This window comes from Carcharodon carcharias, chromosome 12 (assembly GCF_017639515.1).
Source record: "Carcharodon carcharias isolate sCarCar2 chromosome 12, sCarCar2.pri, whole genome shotgun sequence".
Lineage (NCBI taxonomy): Eukaryota > Metazoa > Chordata > Chondrichthyes > Lamniformes > Lamnidae > Carcharodon > Carcharodon carcharias.
In genome coordinates, this window is record NC_054478.1 from 113819886 (window position 1) to 113844572 (window position 24687).

At 43.0% G+C, this 24687-nt stretch overlaps 1 protein-coding gene across 1 annotated transcript in view; it reads right to left on the bottom strand.

The window, feature by feature from the left end:
* The window catches only part of LOC121284854 (parathyroid hormone 2 receptor-like), a 205272-nt gene extending 185410 nt beyond the window's left edge, over positions 1 to 19862 (bottom strand). The window contains exon 1 of the mRNA XM_041200675.1: positions 19267 to 19862. Coding sequence (XP_041056609.1) covers positions 19267 to 19332 — 66 coding nt within the window. The 5' untranslated portion in view covers positions 19333 to 19862. The remainder of the gene's footprint in view (positions 1 to 19266) is intronic.
* Positions 19863 to 24687: the final 4825 nt, after the last annotated feature.

The following is a 24687-nucleotide window of genomic DNA, read 5'->3' on the forward strand; positions in this document are numbered from 1 at the left end:
GGGAGATTCTTTAATCCTGGGGATTTAGTATATTATAAGAGGAAAGGTCAGAAAGAATGGAACAGTCTGGATAAGGCGATAGGGTGTTGATGGAAAGATAGTGGTTCTCCAACATGGTAGTCAAACAACTGAGGTCAATTCATCTTGGTTAATCGGGATTGATTATAAACTTTCAGAATCTGAGCAATTAATAGAAGGTGCTGAGGCATCCTGTACCTCACATAGTGAAATGTTTGACAGTTATGAGGAACAGAATATGGTAGATAGACAAAGTGATACCAATGCACAGGACAGGGTTATTGTCTCCAAAGGACAACTGCCTAAAGTCAGTTCTAGGGTAACAAACATACCAGAAGGGCATTTAGGGGCATTTAAGGCTAAGATAGACATACTTTTGGTCTTTCAGGTTATCAAGGAATATGGGAGCAGGCGGGAAAGTGGAGTTGAAGCCCAAGATAAGCCATGACCATATTGGCAGAATGGCATAACAGGCTTGATGGGCCATATTGTCGACTCCCACTCTTATTTCTTGTGTTATTTTTGGTCCAGTGAATGGAGGGCCATGATCATTATAGGTAGAGCAGGGAAAGACACCAGCTAAATCAAACATTGGCTAAATGTCCAAGGTGATGGACAAGAGGTAAGATCTATCAACTGGCAAAACGAGGTGAAACAGTGGAAAGCAAGGAAACACAGTGTGAGTCTCCATAGTGGATCTGGAAGTGACTATAGCACTAGGAAATGATTACATTCTGGTGACAGAACCTCTGTTCATGGGAAGGAGAGATCCTGTAGTTGTAGTCCAGAAAGGGCAAATAGAGGTCAAGGCTTGCCTAGACTATATGACAGAACAAGGACTACAGAACAATCTAGGAACACTACTGGAAGTAGAAGCCCTTATGAATGGAAAGCCTTGGTGGCTGCAAACAAATTAGAAAATGAAAAAGAAATATGAAACAAAAAGAGATGTATAATTGGAAGGAATTTGATATCTACTCTGCCAGATAGGGGACAGCCAGCTTTATCACACAGCTGGGTACATAAGGAAGAAGTACTCCCAGATGGGACATAAGGCTAAAGTGAGATTAGAGGCTGGGGATTTCAAAGAGAAACCTGGAGATCAAGCTGTTAGAATGGACTCCCCCACAGCAGGAAAAGTGTCTTTAAAATTTTCTTAGCTCTGTTTGCCACACATTTGTGGGAATTTAGGTTCATCAATATAAAAGCCACATCTCTGCAGGGTAAAAAAATGCAAAGAGAAGCAGTTTTGACATCATCTAAAAAAAATGAGCGATGTAGAAGGGGAGCTTTGGAAATTAAACAATTAGGCTTATGGATTGAGTGATCCATTGAGGGTGTGATATTTTTAAGTTAGGTTCGTCTTGCTGAAACTAGGCTGTATTCAGTTGAAAGCAGATCCAGCAATGTTCCACTGATATCACAAAGAAACTCCCAGCCTTCTTTATGGTGCATGTGGATGATTTTCTATTTGATGTTCTGTAGAATTTGAGCAATTTGTTATAGATAAGATCAATGGGGAATTTAAGATTGTGTTATGAAAGTATAATAATTGTCATAATATTATTGTGATTTACTGTAAAATTAGGTTAATAGTGGGGTTTGGATAGTTTCTTTGTGTGGGATTTAATTGAATAGGAGACAGCTAGTCTGGAGACTTTGACTTATCAAAAGAAATTAGGTTTGAAATGCTAAATACGTAAACATGGCTGAAGTTTTAGAAGGTGAAATGAGGAGAATTTGTATTTGTAGATAAATCAGGATGGTTTGAATTTCAAAGAGATGGTAGAATGTTACACCCAGCCAGAGAAGCTAGGCCAAGCAGTGTGTTTATATTTATTTTTTCTATTCATTCACAGGATGTGGGCTTCATTGGCTGGGCCAGCATTTATTGGCCATCCCGAGTTGCCCTTGATAAGGTGGTGGTGAGCTGCCTTCTTGAACTGCTGCAGTCCATGTGGTGTAGGTACACCCACAATGCAGTTAGGAAGGGAGTTCCAGGACTTTGAAGGAACGGCGATATATTTCCAAGTCAGGATGGTGAGTGACTTGGAGGGGAACTTCTAGGTGGTGGTGTTCCCATCTATCTGCTGTCCTTCTAGATGGTAGCGGTCATGGGTTTGGAAGGTGCTGTTCAAGGAGCCTTGGTGAATTCCTGGAGTGCATCTTGTAGATGGTACAGATTGCTGCTACTCTGCATCGGTGGTGGGGGGAGTGAATGTTTGTGGACGTGGTGCCAAAAGGGTTGCTTTGTCTCGGACGATGTCATGCTTCTTGAGTGTTGTGGGAGCTGCGCTCATCCAGGCAAGTGGGGAGTATCCCATCACACTCCTGACTTGTCTCTTGTCAAAAACAAAAACTGAAATACCTGGAAAAACTCAGCAGGTCTGGCAGCATCGGCGGAAAAGAACAAAGTTGACCTTTCGAGTCCTCATGACCCTTCAACATTTGGATTTCCAGCATTCGCAGTTTTATGTTTTTGTCTCTTGTCAATGCGGGACAGGCTTTGGGGAGTCAGGAGGTGAGTTACTCATCCCAGTCTTCCAAGTCTCTGACCTGCTCTTGTAGCCACAGCATTTATATTATTAGCCCAGTTCAGTTTCTGGTAAATGGTAACCCCCAGGATGTTGAGAGTGGGAGATTTAGTGATGATAATGCCATTAAACATAAAGGGGTGATGGTTAGATTCTCTTTTGTTGGAGATGGTCATTGCCTGGCACTTCTGTGGCGTGAATGTTACTTGCCACTTATCAGCCCAAGCCTGGATATTGTCCAGGTCTTGCTGCATTTGGACATGGACTGCTTCAGTATCTGAGGAGTCGCGAATGGTGCTGAACATTGTGCAGTCCTCAGCCAACATCCCCACTTCTCACCTTATGATGGAAGAAAGATCATTGATGAAGCAGCTGAAGATGGTTGGGCCAATGACACTACCTTGAGCAACTCCTGCAGTGATATCCTGGAACTGAGATGACCGAACTCCAGCAATCACAACCATCTTCCTTTGTGATAGGTATGAATCCAACCAGCAGAGAGTTTTCCCCCTGATTCCCATTGACTCCAGTTTTGCTAGGGCTCCTCGATGCCACATTTGGTCAAATGTGGCCTCAATGTCAAGGACAGTCACTCTCACCTCAACTATTTTTCCCAAAGGTTACTGATAGTATTAATGCCATGAATAGATATATATTATGAGAAAAGTAAAGCTCCAAAGACATATGGAAACATTGGAATTTGGATTCACAAAATCACAGTGCAGAAGAGGCCCTTTAGCCCATCGAGTCTGCACTGACATGTGAGAAACACCTGACCTAACTACCTTAATCCCATTTACCAGCACTTGGCCCATAGCCTTGAATGTTATGACATGCCAAGTGCTCATCCAGTTACTTTTTAAAGGATGTGAGGCAACCCACCTCCACCACCCTCCCAGGCAGTGCATTCCAGACCGTCACCACCCTCTGGGTAAAAATGTTTTTCCTCACGTCCCCACAAAACCTCCTGCCCCTCACCTTGAACTTATGCCCCCTTGTGACTGACCCTTCAACTAAGGAGAATAGCTGTTCCCTATCCACCCTGTCCATGCCCTTCATAATCTCGTACACCTCGATCAGGTCACCCCTCAGTCTTCTCTGCTCCAACGAAAACAATCCAAGTCTTTCCAACTTCTCTACATAACTTAAATATTTCATCCCAGGCAACATCCTGATGAATCTCCTCTGCACCCCCTCCAGTGCAATCACATCCTTCCTGTAATGTGGCGACCAGAATTGCACACAGTACTCCAGCTGTGGCCGCACCAAGGTTCTATACAACTGCAACATGACCTCCCTACTTTTGTAATCTATGCCTCGATTGATAAAGGCAACTGTCCCATATGCCTTTTTCACCACCCCACTAACATGCCCTTCTGCCTTCAGAGATCTATGGACACACATGCCAAGGTCCCTTTGTTCCTTAGAACTTCCTAGTGTCATGCTGTTTATTGAATACTTCCTTGTCAAATTACTCCTTCCAAAGTGTATCACTTCACACTTTGCAGGGTTAAATTCCATCTGCCACTTTTCTGCCCATTTGACCATCCCGTCTATATCTTACTGTAGCCCAAGGCACTCAATCTCACTGTTAACTACCCGGCCAGTCTTTGTGTCATCCGCAAACTTACTAATCCTACCCCCCACATAGTCATCTATGTCGTTTATATAAATGACAAATAATAGGGGACCCAGCACAGATCCCTGAGGTATGCCATTAGACACTGGCTTCCAGTCACTAAAGCATCCTTCTGTCATCACCCTCTGCCTCCTACAACCAAGCCAATTTTGAATCCACCTTATCAAATTACCCTGTATCCCATGTGCCTTTGCCTTCTTTATAAGTCTCCCATGTGGGACCTTGCAAAGGCTTTGCTGATATCCATATAAACTACATCAACTGCACTACCCTCATCTACACACCTGGTCACCTCCTCAAAAAATTCAATCAAATTTGTTAGGCATGTCTTCCCTCTGACAAAGCCATGCTGACTATCCCTGATCATACCTTACCTCTCCAAGTGGAGATAGATACTCTCCTTCAGAAATTTTTCCAATAGTTTCCCTATCTCTGACATGAGACTCACTGTAGTTCCCTGGTGAATCTCTACAATCCTTCTTTGATAGCGAACCACATTCGCTGTTCTCCAGTCCTCTGGCACCTCCCCTGGGGCCAGAAGGAATTAAAAATTTGGGTCAGAGCCCCTGCGACCTCCTCCCTTGCCTCCCTCAGCAGTCTGGGACACAAATCATCCGGACCTGGAGATTTGTCCACTTTTAAGCCTGCCAACACTTCCAATACCTTGTCACTCCCTATATCAATTTGCTTAAGAACCTCACAGTCTCTCTCCCCAAGTTCGATACCTTCATCCTCATTCTCATGGGTGAAGACTGACGTGAAGTATTCATTCAACACTCTGGCTCCACCCATAGATTGCCCCCTTGGTCCCTTATGGGCCCTACTCTTTCCCTGGTTATCCTCTTCCCATTGATATACTTATAGCATATCTTAGGATTTTCCCTACTTTTACCAATCAGAGCTTTCTCATATCCCCTCTTTGCTCTCCTAATTGCTTTCTTAAGCTCCACCCTGCACTGTCTGTACTCCACTAATGCCTCTGCTCATTTGCTTCCCTTGTACCTGCTAAAAGCCGCTCTTTTCCTTCTCATCGTAACCTGAATATCTCTGGTTATCCATGGTTCTCTGGGCTTGTTACTCCTTCTTATCACTCTAGAGGGAACATGTTGAGCCTGTACCCTCCCCATTTCCTTTTTGAACACCCCCCACTGTTCCTCTATAGATTTCCCCACAAGTAACTGTTCCCAGTTTACCTTGGCCAGATCCTGCCTTATTTTACTAAAATCCACTCTCCCCCAATCTAAAACTTTTTTTTGCAACTTGTCGATTTCTTTGTCAATAACAAACTTAAACTGTACCATGTTGTGGTCGCTATCATTAAAATGCTCGCCCACCACCACCTCAGCCACCTGTCTGGCTTCATTCCCCAGAATTAGATCCAGCAATGCACAGTCCCTTGTTGGACCCTCTACATATGGACCTAAAAAGTTCTCCTGTACACATTTCAAGAAATCCACTCCATCCAAACCCTTAACAATATTATGTCTATCCCAATTCATGTTGAGAAAGTTGAAATAAAATTGGATTAAAAGGGAGAAGCATGTGGAAAGTAGATTGAAACTATGCGCCAGGAAAGGCATTACAAGATCTACCAGAAGTGTGAAAAGCCTCAAGTATTTGTGCATAAAGCTGCTGTCTACAGAAACCGAAGCTGGGAAAAGCCACTTAGAATTCTACTATCCAGGGTATTGTGGTGACTTGGCTGGAATTTATTTAAAATCTATTTTTTGTTTAATGTTGCTTTAACAGGGGTATAACTGGAAGCCAGGTTAATTAGGGGTTTTAGCATTTATTATAGTGCTAATTTGTAGACCTATGTATGTGCTTTAAATCTTTTCTTTTGTTAATAAAATGTTTAATTTAATTTTGTAAAAAAAATCTCCAAAGTCTTGGTGGACTTATTACTACTGAATTCAGGGCAAACATCGCAAAATAAAATACAAATTGCAAAATCGTTGTGACCACGTGATCAAGTTTCCTTCATGGATTTGATCCGCCTGGCGCACATTATCTGCCGTGTCATAACAGTTAGAAGTCAGACTTCGGGGTTCTTTGAATATATAGGCTTAGACATTAATCAGAATAGGTCGGGGGTAACCTTAAATCAACAATCATATCTAGAAAGTGTTAATTATATCCTGATAAATAGAGCTAGATCAATCATCAAAGAAAGATGATCTTACATCTAAGGAAGAAATAAAGCAGTTAAAAAACTTGATTAGATAGTTAAATTGGCTATGTACTCAGACAAGACACCATGCCAGTTATGACACATTGGTACACACTACAATTGATGAGCTTTTATGGGCAAATAAAACAAACAAAATAATTAAATTAGGAAAAATGTGTGCTCAAGTTTTTACCCCTGGGTGACAAAAGAACATGGAATTAGTCCATTTTAGTGATGTTTTCCGTACCACTCTTCTGGATGGGTGTTCGAGGGGAGCTGGGTTTATAATATGCTTGGTGGGTAAAATGGAAAGTGTTGTCCCTTGGCCTGGGAAGCCAAGAAAATAAACAGGAACTTGCTTGTACAAAAGAAATGTTAGAGAGTAATGAGATCTTTAAGATAAAATGGGTCAATGCAAGTCACTAATTATCAGACTTCTTTACAAAAAGGAATGTTTGCTTGAATAAATTATTAGAGCTCCTAGAGGAGAGATGTCTTATATTATGATGGGTTATATGAAATATGAAAAATCTTTTTTTTTCTCTTCCATTGGTTTTATCATTATTTGAGTGTGTTTGAAAAGTTTTTGTTTAAAGAAAGAAAGGTGAATCTGTTAACGGTATGTTCATTATATTGTTAAGACACTAATGAAGGGTATTGTTGAATTAAGTACTTAGCGCACTTATCAAGAAAGACTGCTGGGACACTGGTTGGTAAGTATGAAACAAACATATGTAATACTGCATTCTGTGAATAAACCTATTATAAAGAGAAGTATTAATGTCTAGTTTCATATTTCACTAACTGACTTAGGAGGGAAATTAAACATGGTTCCAATTGAAGACCCCTGCTCACTGTTTTCCCTGCCCAGGTCCACTCTCCCCACCTGCCCTATCCAACTTGCCCCCTTTCCCCCAACTCTCTCACCAGTGTCAGCTGGAATTTCCCAGTGAGTACCCCAACTTACCTGGGCTCTGGGGCATCCATGGTTGCTCTTCTTCCTGGACCTCCTGTGTACTGCAGTGGCTACAGCTCATGGTGACGCTGCTGGGACTGCAGCACTGTGAGTCTCTGATTAGCTGGCAGCTCTGAGGCAGAGCATCCTTCTGCTATTCATAATAATCCCTCCTCATAATTAAAGGCCCGTTGCTGAAAACCTAATGCAGGATGAGCAGTGGTGGGCTCATCACTGACATCTATACTGCAGTGCAGGGAGCCTGCCTTCAGCATATTATCCAGCCCCAGGCTGTATTTTGGTATTTGCTTCAATCTATTCAATGTCAGATTTGCATCTTATAGTGCATTATTTCCCATCTTGTTGTTTCCTGGAGCATATTACTGAGGATAAATTCAGGTTCCATCTAGGTTAACTGAAGCTGTTCTCATAATTGCCAAATAATTGCACTGGCACAAATTATGAATTAATTCTGATCCACCCCTATCCTGCAGCCAGTGCACACTGTGAGAATGTGGGTTCACACTACCAGTTGACCTCACGTTTTAGGCTTTTTGTGGGATCAACATATATTGAGTTAAAACAGATTTCAGCTTCACTGAACAAGGATGCTATATAAAGCAAGTCTAATGCAAGGATGAAAAATTGAAGCGATGTATATGAAAGCCATTCATCCATGTCTTAAGACTCTGGGGAGATAATGTTCTGACCACTTGTGTTTATAGTAATAAAGTAGTTGAAGAGATTAAGTAATTAAGAGACAAAATAAATGTGGTAACAATGACCAGGACAGTTTGAGATGGCCTAAGTATATATTCTTGGCTCCGAATTAATCTGATGTCACCCTGGAGTGTTTTTTGGTGTACAGGATTGTGATTTAGTAATAGGATCTATGAAATGTAGAGATCAAAGGTAGAATTGGTTTAAGAATTTTGAGTAAATTATGTTGTATATGTTATAGCCATTCCAGATTTATGGAGCATAGTGTACCTGTGTTCATACAGAGAATCATGAACTCAATTGTGTAATCATGCTGGGATGGTGTGCTATGATTTGCCTGAGTACTCACGTTAGTTTGTGTAACATGAGCTCATTAAAGACTGGATTCGGTGGTTGCTACAGCTGATATCCATATACTCTGGTGCTTAAAGTAGTGAAACAAAGTAAAACAAGAAAGCAGTTCTGCAATTCTACAATGACATATCACAATTATCTCATTAGGCCACACCATGCTAGATAATACTTGTACTATTTTGATGACCTCTGTGCTATGGGCTTCGCTGCACTACCCTGCGACGGAGCTGTAATTCCTTCCTGCCGCTGAATACTTTACGGTAACCAAGCAAATATACTATTTTGATGACTCTTCCGATTGAACCAATTAAACTAAATTAACAAAATGAGGGACAAAGTAATAGGTAGCCCCTTAAAGGGATACTGCAAAAAGAAAAGCAAAGTCTTAAAGGAAACTTGCAAAAATCAAATCAAAATATGATGAAAGAGGTCAACACAGCACCCCAGTTCCCGTGGTGCCCACCAAGCATGGAAGGCCTCGGTGGTGCCAGAGGACACTGTATGCTCCCTCTCCAGGGACACCTGGCTGCGAACGTAGCCATGGAAGAGGGCCAGACAGTCAGGCCGGATGACACCCTCGATCACCGACTGCCTGGACCTGTTAATGACCAACTTTACCAGGCCCAGGAGCAGATTCACGAGGAGGTCGTCCTCCCTGCACCCCCCCCCCCCCCCACCCCACCCCCCACACCCCCCACCCCGGCCCCCGCCCCCGCCCCGGATGCCTCAAGATCAGCAGCATGGGACTTAAGTGCAAAAAAACAAAAGTAACAAGTTCAAGTAACTGAAAAGGGAGGTGCAGTCTAAAACAACTAACAAACACGTGGTCCACGGACTCCACAAGGCCACAAAATGTGCAGGCATCTTGGAAGTCCATGAACCAACATCCTCAGGTTGTATCGAGCTGCTGAGTGCAACACCCCCCACCCCAGGTCCCCGACGGAAAAGGGTGCCCCGTGTAGAGAGGCCCCCCCCCCCCCCCCCCCCCCCCCCCCCCGGGGACTTGCACTGCCAGATGGCAACAAGGTATACCAGGGCATGCCTGGACAGTAGGCGAGGGCAAAGAGGTGGAAGGTGTGCAGCAGCAGCCCATACAGGAAACCCCTCCACGCTGAGCGAAATGAGGGCATTTCTGTGAGGTGGCTCAAGTTGTGGGGCTTCAGCTCCCAAGGGAGGGTTCAGGGCTTGAGCCAATGTGAAATCCCGTCCATGCAGGGGTCCGCTCAGGTGGGAGTCCATCGCACACCTGAGCCTCCTCAAGACCAAGTGTGGCATCGGGACCGAACGCAACCATTAAAAACGTCATGGATGGCATTGGCCAGGAGCTCGACATCCACTGACACACAATGCATCAAATCCTGTGGTAACATCCAGCCCACTCCTCCACCACCCAGAACATCCCTGATCCAGGTCACCCAGGCCACCACAGCAATCCCCTCCTGAACTGTTGGAGGTACAGATTCCTGAGCAGTAGCTCCCTGACAATAGCCACTACTCCTGACGGCAGAGAGCTGTGGCACGAGGCAACCATGCTCCAAACTTTGATCAGGTCCTGGTAAAAGACAGGCAATGCCTGCAAGGAGCCACAAAGGCCCCTCAGATCTATACATCATAATTTAGGCCGTGCACCTGGTGGAAGAAATACATCACTAGGGCACACCACCTCAGAGGAGGATCTGTGTAAAAGTCTCTGGGTGCGAAGGCCTGACAGCTCTCCCTAAGCAGGAGACTCAGAACCTCAGCAGCAACCCAGTGCAGCCTTTTATTCCAGAAGACGACGACAAGCCTTCTCTAGATTTTTGTGACAAACTCTGTGGGAGGGGTCAAAGTGACCAGTCAGTGCTACAGCATGGCAGCAATTAGTTGGTTTATGACCAGCCCTCGACCCAAATAAGACAGCACTCAGAGCAGTCCTGTCCAGCGCCGCAAATGAGTGGTGACTTTGGTCTCCAGTTCCTGCCAGTTCACCAGACAGAATTCCTCAGCAGGGCAGAGGTGGACCCCCAGGTAGAGGAGACTAGCCCTGCTCCAGGTTTTCAGCTGAGCTCCTCGTGTAGGGGGCCCATTTGCCACTGATGACCAGGAGCCCAGAACACTTGTCCCAGTTGATCCTTGCAGAGGACACACAGAGTACAGGTCCTGTCTTATAGTAGCACTATCTTTAGAAAAAGATGTTTCTAAATGCAAAAAAAAGAGATAATTTACATTAAAAGATACTATCCTGTTCCTTGCATCAGATATTGTCGCATTTTAATCACAATACATTCTTTATGGCTCTTGTCCATTCCCAAATAGAAGTTGCAATTTCACGTCCAGTAACCCCCTATTGCTCGTTCTGTGCTTTTAACAGACCCTCCGCCCCACAAGTGCATATTCTTATATCACTTCCACAAATACAAACTTCCCCAAAAACAATCTATATTCACAAATGATGCCTTTTCCAAATCTTGCAGCGTGAACTAAGTTATCTCCATATCCTTCTTTCAAACTAGGAGCTTGAAGGAGTCTAGCTGCTTGATAAAACAGGCCTATGTTTTGTTGGATTTGTATTGCTTGAAACTCTGTATTTTGAAAGTGGGAGAGGCTGATGCTGATGGTATTGGGAGCCAAGTGTTAACATGGTCACGTCTGATCCTTCTCGAGCCCACAAATGGAGGCTCAAACATCACCAACAGTTTCTCCTTGCAAATTAGCAAGAGGAACCTTCTTTGCATCACCCTGATGCAAACCATAAGAACTTGGATGGCAACTGGACAGGAAGACAGTGCTCTCTCTTTTCTACTTTATCCCACACCTGTTTTATTATCTGCATCACTTCCACAGGCAGAAGCAAAAGATAGACCTGAATTTATGAAGAACCTTATTCTAGATAGTGGATGCATTGGTTGTAATCTTCCAAAATTCCCTAGATTCTGGAAAGGTCCAGCGGATTAGAAAGCTGCAAATGTAACACCTCTATTGAAGAAAGGAGGGAAACAGAAAGCAGGAACCTATAGGCCACAGCCTCAATCTATTATTGGGAAAATGCTGGAATCTTTCATTAAAGAGGTGGTGGCAGTACATTTAGAAAATCATAATACAATCCAGCAGAGTCAACATAGTTTTGTGAAAGCAAAGTTGTGTTTGATAAATGTATTCGAGTTCTTTGAGGGTGCAACAAGCAGGTGGATAAAGGGGCACCAGAAGGTGTAGAGTACTTGCATTTCCACAGGCATTTGATAGGATGCCACATAAACGTTTACTGCACAAGAGCCCATGATGTTGGGGTGATAGATTAGCATGGACAGAAGATTGTTTCCTGTTAGCTAGCCAGTCTCAAGATAAATGGATAATTTTTAGGTTGGCAAACTGTAACAAATGAAGTGTTACAGGGATCAGTGCTGGGGCTTCAATTATTTACAAACGATATTAATGACTTTGATGAAGGGACTAAGTATATTGTAGTAAAATTTGCTGATGATACAAAAATAGATCAGAAAGCAAGTTGTGAAATGGATATAAAGAATCAGCAAAGAAATATAGATATGTTCAGTGAGAGGGCAACAATTTGGCAAATGGTGTGTAATGTGGCAAAATGTGAGGTTGTCCACTTTGGCAGTAAGAATAGAAAAGCAGAATATTATTTAAATGGAGAGAGACTGCAGAATGCTGCTGAACAGAGGGATCAGGATGTCTCCATACAAGAATCACAAAACGTTAGCATACAGGGTACAGCAATTAATTAGGAAGGCAAATAAAATGTTGGCATTTATTGCAAGGGAGATGGAGTATAAAGTAGGTAAGTCTTTCTACAACTATACAGCACACTGGCGACACCACACTTGGAGTATTGCGTACAGTTTTGGTCTCCTTACTTAAAGAAGGATATACTTGCATTGAGAACAGTTCAGAGAACGTTCACGAGGTTGACTCCAGGGATGAAGGGGTTGACTTATGAGGAAATGTTGAATAGGTTGGGCCTATATTCATTGGAGTTTAAAAGTATTTGCCTCCCTGATGCCAGGGTCAAGGATTTCGCAGAGTAGCTGCAGGACATTCTTCTATCAATCTGAATACAAGCAGCATTCACAAAGTAGATGACTTGAAGACACAGTTAGAGATAAATGGTCTGATTTAATTGCCATTACAGAGACATGGAGCAGAATTTTCCCGTCGGCGATTTGGGGGTGGGGCCCGCTCGCCAACGGGAAAATGATGCGGGATGACGTCAGGAGGAACCCCCGATGTCATCCTGGTCCATTTAAATATTGAGGAAAGCGAGCCGACAATGAAATCAGCTGTCCTCCCGCCAACCTGTCACTGGCCAATTAAGGCCATTGACCGGATAATTAAGCTTGTTAAATGCCCTGCCTGTCCAACCTTAAGGCTGGCGGGCAGGTCAGGAGCCCCAGCGGGCTTCTGATGCTACATGAAACCTCATCCACTGGCGGGATGAGGTTTCATGCCCGTTTTTAAAAACTTCAATAAAGTTTATGTGCTTCTTGTTAACATGTCCCACCTCATGTGACATTGTCACATGAGGGGGACATGTTAATAATTATAATATTTTTCTATTTTTAAAGATTTTTATGCTGTCAGTAATCTTCCTGAGACAGCACTTAGTCTCAAGGAGATGTGTGCTCTTTGACAGATAGGGAATTCCTCCACCCTCGCACAGGAAGTGCATAGCGCTTCCGGTCGGGCATGCCGCTGGGTGGGCCTTAATTTGCCCGCCCACTCAAAATGACGGCGGGCCCCATTTTGGCAGCGGAGCTCGGCGGCCTGCCCGCCGCCGAGCCAGTAGGGCCTGCCCACCTATCAAGGTGAAAATTCTGGCCATGTTACAGGGTGACCGACACTGGGAATTGAATATTCAAGGATATTCCTGGAGTGCATATGAGATGAGTCTCTGGAGTAGCACGGTGAAGCACCAACTAGGGATCGAGCTATTTTATATTTAGTATTATGTAATAAGAAAGGGCTAATTAATAACCTTACTGTAAAGGAACCTTTAGAAAATAGTGACCATAATATGATATAATTTTATATCAAGTCTGAAAGCGATATAGTTGGTTCTGAAACTAGGATCTTAAATCTGAACAAAGGAAGGTACGAGGGGCAAGTTGGCTATGGTGGATTGGGAAAATACACTAAAATATTTGATGGTAGACAGGCAATGGTTAGTATTTAAAAGAAGTATTGCATGGTCTTCAACAAATATATATTCCTGTAAAACGTAGAAACCCAAGAGGAAAAGTGAATCAACCATGGCTAACAAAAGAGGTTAAAGATTACCTTAGATCAAAGAAAGCGGTTTATAACGTTGCCAGAAAAACTGGTAAACCTGAGGATTAGGAGCAATTTAGAATCCAGAAAGGGAGGACCTAGTAACTGATAAAGAAAGGGAAAAGAGAATATGAATGCAAGCTAGCAAGAAGCATAAAGGCGGACTATAAAAGCTTCTTTAGGTATGTAAGAAGGAGGAGATTAGCAAGGACAAATGAGTCCATTACAGGTGAAGACAGGAGAATTTATAATGGAGAATAGGGAAATGGTGAAGAAACCAAACAATTAATTTGGTCCTGGCGTTGGGCGTGTTCAGTGGCATGAGCAGACAATGTGGCGAGAAGGCCAAATTCAGTTTCACAACATCGTGAAACCAGTTTGCAATCGTCCGCTCTGCACTTCGCTTGGGACTTCAAGATTTGTTTGCCTACCTTGCTTTGCTCAGCACTCAGTCATCAGCACCAGGCTTCATAGACAACACCACGTCACTTTTAGGAGGGCTCCCGGGTAGGTCTCTACATAACAGGTCAGCCATATCAGGGTGGCTTTTCAACAGCAGCAGGACAAGGTCTTGCTTGGCGAAGGGGGAAAAGAGGCAAGGGAAGAGACTGCAGGACAAGAGCTGTACTGGGGAAGGAGGCTTTCCCAGGATGTGTGTGGGGGCACATGTTGATCTGTGCAAGTGGCCTCAAGATGATGAGGGCTGAGGAGGCAATCTCCAGAGGAGATAAGACTAGACGAACATGTAAGGGTATGTCTGTGAGAATGGGTGATGATGTCCCTTGAGCTGGCAGTAAGTGAGATGCCAGTGAATGTGCGATGGGCTTGAGTGTGAGAGTTTAGAGTGATGAGATGGTTGCTATACCCTAGCTGCATGGATGAGATCATTCATCCTCTTTCTGCATTGGATGACCAAACTCTTCTGTGCAACACTGGCAGTGGTGATCAGTGCCATTGCCTACCAAGCTGGGTGGTAATGTTGCTGCCCCTCCTGTGGCCAGAATGGGGGTTGAGGACATCACAGCAGGCCTCCACAGCATCCAAAAGGCAGTCGAGGGCTGCAGCCTTCTTGCCTTTAGGAGCCATGTCTTTTTTGCTGCAGTCCTGGGCTGGAATGTGGTGCCTGGCATGATGAAGTGGCATGGCAGGTGAATCGGTGCCCATCCGCCATCAAAACAGCGTGTATCCTAGGAATACATAATTAATGCAGTGGGTTTGGGATGATACGGCATTAAAAGCTGCCATTGCAGCTGGCAGGTAAAACATCGTTTTACCCGCCACTACCACGCTTGGTGCAAATCTGGGATGATTCTGCCCTTTGCATCTGCTTTCATGAAGGAAGATATAGAAAATCTCCCCGAAATATTAGGGAACCAAGGGGCTTGTGAAAATGAGGAATTGAAATAAATCAGTGTTAATAAAGAGGTAGTATTCAAAAAATTAATGGGATTGCAAATTGATAAAGCCCCTGGACATTGATGAGCTACATCCCAGAGTTTTGAAGGAAGTGGATTTACAGATGGTGGATGGATCTTTCAAAATTGTATAGACTTTGGAAATGTTCCTGCATACTGGAAAGTTGCAAATGTAACCCCAGTATTTAAGAAAGGAGGGAGAGAGAAAGCAGAGAACTACAGACCTGGTAGTTTGATGTCAATAGTAGGGAAAATATTAGAACCTATTATAAAGGATGTGATAACTTGACACTTAGAAAATAATGGTGTGATTAGGCAGAGTCAACTTGGATTTATGCAAGGAATATCTTGTTTGACAAACCTGTTGGTGTTTTTTGAGGATCTTACTTGTAGCATAGATAAAGGACAACCAATGTATGTAGTGTGTTTGAATTTTCAGAAGGCTTTTGATAAGGTACCACACAGGAGGTTAGGAAACAAAATTAGAGCACATGGGATTGGGGGTGATATACTGCTATGAATTGGGAATTGCTTAATAGATAGAAAACAGAGTAGAAATAAATAGGTCATTCTTAGGTTGGCTCACCGGTGTGAGTACCGCCAGGATAAGTGTTGGGGCCACAGCTGTTCACAATCTATAGAAATTATTTGGATGTGGGGCCACATGTAATATTTCCAAATTTGCTGATGACACAATACTAGGTGCCTAAGTGAATAGGCAAGAACAAGGCAGACCAAATGTGAAGCTCTCCACTTTGGTGGTAAAAACAGATAGGCAGAGTATTTCTTAAATGGTGAGAGGTTGCAAAGTGTTGATATCCAAAGGGACCTGGGTGCCCTTGTTCATGAGTCACTAAAAGCTAGCATGCAGCTACAGCAAGTGATTAGAAAAGCAAATGCTTTGTTGGCCTTCATCGCAAGGGGATTTGAGTACAGGAGCAAAGATGTATTGCTGCAATTGTATAGAACATTTGTGAGCCGGCACATGGAGTATTGTGTACAGTTTTGGTTCCCTTATCTAAGGAAAGATATATTAGCCATAGAGGGAGTGCAACGGAGGTTCACCTGGGATGGTGGGATTGCCTAATGAGGAGAGATTGCTGAAGCTGAGCCTGTATTCTCTAGCGTTTCGAAGAATGAGAGGTGATCTCATTGAAACTTACAAAATTCTTACAGGGCGTGACAGGGTAGATGTAGATTGGATGTTTCCCCTGCTGGTGAATCTAGAACCAGGGGACACAGTCTCAGAATTAGGGGCAGGCCATTTAAGACTGAGATGAGGAGGAATTTCTTCACTCAGAGGGTGGCGAATCTTTGGAATTCTCTACTTCAAAGGGCTGTGGAAGTTCAATCATTGAGCATGTTCAAGACTGAAATCAATGGATTTCTGGATAATGACATCAAGGGATATGGGGATAGCACAGGAAAGTGGCAGTGAGGTAAATGATCAGCTATGAATTAATTGAATGGCGGAGCAGGCTCAATAGGCCGAATGGCCTACTCCTGCTCCTATGTTCCTAAGGATGAGAGGTGATCCTACTGAAACATATAAGGTGCTGAGGGAGCTTGACGTGGTAGATGCTGAGAGGATGTTTCCCCTTGTGGGTGAATCTAGTACCAGGGGCACAGTTTCAAAATAAAGGGTCTCCCATTTAAGATGGAGATGAGCACATTTTCTTCTCTGAGGGTCGTTAGTCTTTGGAAAACTCTACCCCGGAGAGCAGTGAAGGCTGGGTCATTGAATATATTCAAGGCTGAATTAGACATTTTTTTAATCTAAAAGGGAGTCAAGGGTTATAGGGGGCAGGAAGGAAAATGGAGCTAGGGACACAATTAGTTCAGCCAGAATCTTACTGAATGATAAAGGAGGCTTTATGAGCCAAATGAGGTACTCCTGCTCCTATTTCTTATCTAAAGAGCTTCATGTATTATAAATTGAGTTGCAGTGGCGGTTCTCATATAAACAAAAACAGCAACCATTATATAGACAGCAAGATCCTGCATATAGCAAAATGGTGGACGTTAATCTTATTTTGGTGGTGCTGGCTGAGAGAGAAATGTTGTCCAGGACACAGAAATCCACTACCCCAGCCTAAGCCCTATTCTTCAAATAGTGTAAAGGGATCTTTAATATTTAACTGAACCCGCAATAACCTCAGTATTGCACTGAAGCATCAGCTTACATCAAGCTCAAGTAGGCCGTAAAACCCACAACTTTCTGAGAGGCTAGGAAGCCATTGACTGAGCTAAGCCAACTTTCCAATTACAAAGAATTACATAAATTTATAGCTCAGACATAGGTCATTCATCCTAACTGTCTGTGCTGATGTCCATGCTCGCAATGTCTCCATTCTTACTTCATCTTATTTTATCAACATATTCCTTTCTTCACCATGTACCAACCTTTTCCCTTTCAATGTATCCAAGTTACTTGAAGAAAGAGAACACTTAGAGATCCAGAAGAAAATCTCATGTAGTCTATTCAGTACTCTTCTGAGTAACTGGATTCTTGCTCAAATTCATATTTTCACCTTTAGTTCAAACATAATTGTCTATTCTTTAAAAAAAATTAACTATGATGAAACTAGGAAATGAGTTTTATGTATCCTTTAGCTCTAGTCGTCCTTCGTCTGAAACTTGCTGTCAACACTTTATGGATAAGCCCCTAATGAAATGATTGACCGTGTCAGACAAGAACTGTCTGGCTCAGAAGTTGGAGCACCAGGAGAAAAATTAGAAACATCAGGTCCCTGAAATGAATACCCATTGCCAATACTTGCTTTTTAATGATATAAAATTTCTGATAACTTCTATGTGATGCAATGTACATGTGATTCACAACTCGAAAGTCAATGTCCCTTTCCCAGGATTGAATCTTATTGAATCTATTGAGTGTTTTATACCTGTCCATAGTTACTGTACACCGTCCACCTTAACCCAAACACAGAATTAAAGAAAGATTTAAGTTCTCGACACATCATTTAACTGCATGCTGAATCATACAGCCAGAAAGATGCCATTCAGCCCATCATGCCTGTGAAAGAGGTCTTCTAAAGAGCTATCTAATTAGTCTCATTCACCTGCTCTTTCCCCATTGCCTACCAAATTTCTCGCTTAGAGAATTTATTCTATTTCCTTAAATGGATGAATCCAAGGTTTATATTTGTTGAAAGTTGTGTTTGCAACCGATTTTACAAGCCTCGACTAACCTACCTAGCAGCCGATTCCAGATATTGATTCCCCGCCCCCGCCATATCTGCCCTAAATTGGTCTTTCGCCGTTTTAAAACTCAAATTCATATACAAGAAAGAAGGCACAATGATATAGAAACAGAACATCCAGAGATCCTGAAGAAAACGTGCTTTTCAATGTTTATTTGAGGAGCTTAACATTCCTTGTTTAACCCTTACATAATTAGATCAATAATTGTTTTGGTGGGGGTGGGTGGGGGGCGGTAGTAGAGGGTTTAAGAAATTCTTACAGCCACAATTCCACTACAAACGCGTTAAATCAGAAGAGAAGCGACATTTTCCTATAATAGAAACTGCCAGTAAGGCTTCTCTGATGTCTTCAGATGGAACAGTGACAGTTTTTGTAGTTTGTAAAATCTACTGCAAACATAATTTTCAGCATGTCTAAACACAATCATTTTTCTGGAAGCTAACATATCAAAATGATAGAATACCATTATTTGTATTAAAACCACGGCTCAGAACCAATGTAACGGGTAAAAACAAACCTATTCGGAAATATATTTAACATTCTCAAGTTAAAGAACGGAATAAAGAATAATTTAGTCAAATTTAAGTACAATATTGAATGCAAGGTGAACGGTTGACATTCCGGTCAATACCAAGTATATTAAGGCTAGCGCTAGAAAACGGATTTGAGTTGACAATAAAAATAAAATACTGCGAATGCTGGAAATCTGAAACAAAAACAGAAAATGCTGGAAAAACTCAGCAGATCTGACAGCATCTGTGGAGAGAAAAAAAAGAGTTAACGTTTAGAGTCCGTATGGCTGGTTCTGAAGAAGAGTCACACGGTTAGAAACATTAACTCTGTTTTTCTCTCCACAGATGCTATTATACCTGCATTTTCTGTTTTTGATTGAGTTGAGAATGCTTGTAATACCAGTGGTTTTGGCTGTTTCTTGCTTTACCCATAACACAAAAGGAGCTGGTCCCGATCCTTACCTGTGGATTTAAACCAATGTAACAACACATCACTCCCAGAGCACTCAGTACAGACCGTCCCCTCATCCTGCAGCCACGGGCTGGGCTTTAGAGATCAGAACCACTTGTGCAATCCCAGTCACTGCCCTTCTGCGACACCAAGCGCTTCTAATTCTTCAAATTCTTTCTCAGCACTTTGTAAACTTGCGTAGAATATGAGTCAAGTTGGCGACCAGCAATGGGGTGGAGTGGTATTATTTCACCTTCAGTGCTTTGAAACTCTCGACAGGTGATCTTAGTGGTTTCGGCAGCAATGATCATTTGCAACCATCGACAATTTATTCCTCCTCCGAACTATCTGGCGGAAAGTCTACTGTTGACACTTTCTCCAGAGTATTTCTTGTTATGGAGTTGAATACAGAGCAAGAAAAGAAGGATACGGCTTTCCTCCTCCTCACCCACCCGTCCTCCCCCAGAAAGTTTGAAAGTCTTCCTTTATAAACCTAACTCTGGGTTTAAGAGAACTTGTAGTTTCTGATCGCCACGACAGTCAACAATTGGAAAAATGTATTGGTATTGAAAGCAGGGAGTCCAAAGTCTTCTCTCTTACACATGGGGAAATGTAAAGACCTCGATTCTCTCATCATTCATTTGCGTAATATTCCAAGCGGAGTAGGAAAAAGAGGGTGTTGGTTGTATTAACCATAGTGCCATCTCCTGCATAAAGCAAGACATTACTCAAGGTAACAATGAATTCGTGAATGGAAGATAATACATCCATTAAATCCAACGATTCTTCAGTGTAGCAGGCAGATAACAATGGACCTGTTGTCCTCTCTTCAAAAGAAGGTTGTTTTTAAATACAATTTAATATCCATTAGCAAAATTGTTGGAACAGTAGATTAGAAACGTATAGTTCCTGTGAATGCAATTTCCTTAGCTGGAAGGAAGGTAACAATTTTGTTTACACGTATCCAAACAGAAACTGCTCAGCCGTTGCTATAAACGCTGAAAGCTTCTCTAATGCAGCTGTGAATTTGTGCAATATTTAGGGGTCACAACAATTATTGAAAGCCTGTTTTACAAATCAGGTCCAGTTGCATTGTTAGCCATTGTAATCATGTCCATACATCATCTGTGCTGCTTCAACAACACCAATTTGCACCTTTAATGTAGCCCAAGGCACCTCACAAAATGGTCATCAAACAAAATTTGACAAAAAGCCACATAAGGAGATGCTAGAGCAGAAGGTTAAAGCCTTGGTCTAAGAAGTAGGTTTAATGAAAATCAAGGTGTTGCCTGACCAGGAGCCAATGTAGGTTAGTGAGCACAGAGGTGATAGAGGAATGGGATTTTCTGTGAATTGAAGCACAGGCAGCAGAATTAAGATATTCAATCAACAGAGAATGGAAGATCTGGGGCCTGCGGAGACTTGGAGTGACTCTCAATGAACCTGAAGAATGTTACCCATAGGATTAATAGTTGGTGCATAAAAGGCCACACAGGTACAGCTAATGAGGCAGCAACTGGTAAATCTTTACTCAGTTCTCTGGCTAATGCTCACTGGTGAAGTGTATGTAGCTGGGTGTATGACAGGACTGTGGGTATTTGGAAGAATATTATGTCAGCAAAGTTAAGAGCAGCAATTACTTTTAGCACCACTGTTAGAATGGTTGATTATCCCTGCAAGTCTTTTTGTACCAGCTGATGTACCACCACTATTGCCTTATATCCAAGCTGAGTCTACCTGTATACCACTCTTCCATTATATCCAGATTGCTGATCCTGTTACAGTCATAATTCTGCTGTGATTTCTACTTTCCTATGTCCTCTGCAGTCCTACACCACTTTCTCTGGTTCCTCCTGTTGCAGTGCCCCCTGCACTCACACCAACAAGACAGAAGCTTCTCTGTATTATCAACCTCTGTTCGGCTGGGTGGGGCATCCCCATCTTGGTATCATTCTTACACTTTCAGCCAGAGAATCGACTGCAATGCCTTCTCTTACCACTTCCATTCCATTACCTCTGAGGTCTCCCAAGGATTTATCCTTGACTCCCTGCTCTTTCTTACCCATGCACTGTCCCTCAGCAACATCATCTGAAAACAGTGTCAAGTTCCAGATGCATGCTGCTGACACTGAATTCTGCCATACCATCACCTCTCTTGACCCCTCCATCCTTTCCTATTTGTCACACTGCTTGTCTGATGAGTGACAATGTCCTCCAACTAAATATTGGGAAGACCAAAGCCATTGTCTTTAGACCTGTCACAAACTCTGTTCCCAAACCACCAACTCCACCCCTCTTTCTGCCAGCTGTCTGAAGTTGAACCAGACTGGTATCATATTTGACAGCAAGACAAGCTTTTGACCACAAATTTGCACCACCATTAAGGTTGCTTATTTCTGCTTCTGTAACGTCACCTGATGCTGCCCTTGCCTCAGCCCCTCTGCTGCTGTAACTGTCATCTATGCTTTGTTATACTTGACAATGTTTCATTACATTAAAGGTGCTATATAAACATAAGTTATTGTTGTTGTAAGGCACTTCATGGAGGCAAAATAAGGCACTGAGCCACATAAGAAGATAGGGCAGATGACCAAAAAAGGCTTGGGTGAAGCTGTAGGTTTTAAGCAGTGCCACAAAAGGAGGAAAGTGAGGTAGCAAGGTGGAGAGGTTTAGGGAGGCAATTTTAGAACTCAGGGCTGATACGGCCGAAGGTGTGGGCACCAAAGATGGAGGGATTAAAATTGGGTGTACTCAAGAGTCCGGAATTCGAGGAATGCAGATATCTTGGAGGGTTATAGGGGTGAAAGAAATTGCACAGAAAATGGAGGGGTGAGACTATGTGGGGAGGCAATGAGAATTTTAAAATCCATGCATTGTTTAAATGGGAGCCTCTGTAGGGTTCAAGGGTGATGGATGAATGGCATTTAGGACACAGGCAGCAGGATTTTGAGCTCAGGTTTACAGAGGGGAGAATGTGGGAGGCCACAAGGAGTCTGTTAGAATGGCCAACTCTAGAGGTAATAAAGGCATGGATGAGGGTTTCAGCAGCAGATGAACTGCGGCTTGGGCGATGAGGGGTGATGTTATGGAGGTGGAAATAGCCAGTCTTATTAATGATACAGATTCTAATGTTCTCCTAGTCAGCCTCCCAGCTTCCACCCAAAACTTTGCTGCCTATATTGTTGCTAATATATAGTTCATGGTTCATGTATTTTAGAGTATAGCTTTTGATTTTTGAAATTAAAGTCTTAATGAAAGAAAATGGGATAAATGCAATTAAAGCAAGCTTGGAGCCTGTTATGATTAAAGGATTGGGGCAATGTTAACTTCAGAGGTTCACAACAAGAAAGGTAAGAACTAAAAAACAGCAGGTGGGCTTACTTAGCTAAAGAGCTGGAGACGTGGTGTCCACAATACTTGTAAGGAAGTGCAGACCAGAGAGATATTTTTGTTTTGGGACTTAGAGCTAAATTAGCTTAAAAGCATTCAGTCAACCCTGCAAGGTCCTAAAACCGATTTAATTAATTGATCAAAAAATAAATTGTAAATGAGGGATAATTAGCTTAAAGGTTGGTTTGAGAGTAGACCAGAGCAGGCTATGTGTTGTGGAGATGGGTGGAGCTTAGGAAGGCTCTCTGGTATCAATTTACCTTGGTGTTTGCTGGGAGAGATTTTTTTGTTGCAGTTTGGACCTCGTGTGGTTTGCAGCTCACAGAGATGTTAGCCTAAATAAATGACAGACTACAGGCAGAGTAAAACCTAACTTCATCATTGACTGTGTGGAAGATGGGTGAGGTTTAATCTCAGTTTGATTTTTGTGAGGAACAGAAGCTAGAATATTGCATCATTTGAAGCTAGTGGGAGAATCTAGTAGGTCTCACAGTGTCTTACTGCAAAAGAAAGTAACCAGCAAATTAGCTCAGAAGTATTGAAAAGTAACCAGAACAAGGGACTGAAGCCTCCACATTCAAGAGATAGCAAGTGAAAGTTTTACCTCTAATAATAACAGGAGCGGAGGAAAATTCTCCAGAGAATTGTGGAAACTTATGGATGGTCCTTACAGAAGTAAATAACATTTGAATTGATGTGTTTTATAAGAGGATTTTTGGGGAAGTAGGAAGTAAGCTTGAGTGCATAACATACATAGGCTGGAATCATCCCAGATATTCACAAAGTGTGGTAGCAGCCAGGAAAAAAAGTTGTTTTACCCATCAGCTGCAATGGCCATATTGCTGTTTCATACCATTCTTGGCGTGGCCCACCTCATTAATAATGCATTATTGGATTTGCCTGTGATCTCAGCGCTTCCTCACACCGGGCGCCATATTTAAAGTGTACCAGAGCACATGCCTACTTCATGTCTACAGACCAGGCGACAGATGGCCCTAAAAACAAAGAAGGCGGCCGCCCCCAAATTTAGTGATGCCTCTTTGGGGCATCACAGTGGAAGGTGGCCGCAATGTCATCTACCCCTGCTATGGCTGCAGGAGGTCCATTAGAGTCACCAATCCAGCTTGGTAGTGGCGGTCAGCACAGAGGAGGTCAGCCATCCAGTGCAGGAAGAGGATGAATGTTCTCATCCGTTCCGTTATGGGAAGCCAACCACCTCATCACTCTCAACACACACACACAAACCCATCATACATCCACGGGGATCTCACATGTCAAGGGACACCACTAACTTTCCACACACCCTCACATCTCTGTCAGACTCATATCCTCTGGAGTTCACACCCTCATCCATGGCTCTGCTCACCATACAAACATTTCACACAGTGCTATGTGTCCTGCCCAAAGCCTGACCACCATCTACAAGAAACAAGTCAGGAGTGTGATGGAATACTCCCCACATGCCAGGATGAGTGCAGCTCCCACAATGCTCAAGAAACTTGACACCATCCAGCACAAAGCAGCCCACTTGATTGGCACGCATCCACAAACATTCACGCCCTCCACCACAGATGCACAGTAGCAGCAGTGTGTACCATCTACAAGATGCACTGCAGGAATTCACCAAGGCTCCTTCGACAGCACCTTCCAAACCCATGACCACTACAATCCAGAAGGACAAGAGCAACAGATAGATGGGAACACCGCCACCTGGAAGTTCCCCTCCAAATCACTCACCACTCTGACTTGGAAATATATCACCGTTCCTTCACTGTCGCTGGGTCAAAATCCTGGAACTCCCTTCCTAACAGCACTATGCGTGTACCTAAACCACATGGACTGCAAGTGGTTCAAGAAAGTAGCTCATCACCACCTTCTCAAGGGCAACCAGGATGGGCAATAAATGCTGGCCGAGCCAGCGAAGCCCACATCTCGTGAGTTAATAAAAAAACTCTCTCCATCTGTTTTCATACAGGGGAAGGTGACTCACAACAGCAGACCTGGGATGGAGCAGCCCACATTATTCCTCTCACTCATTTTGA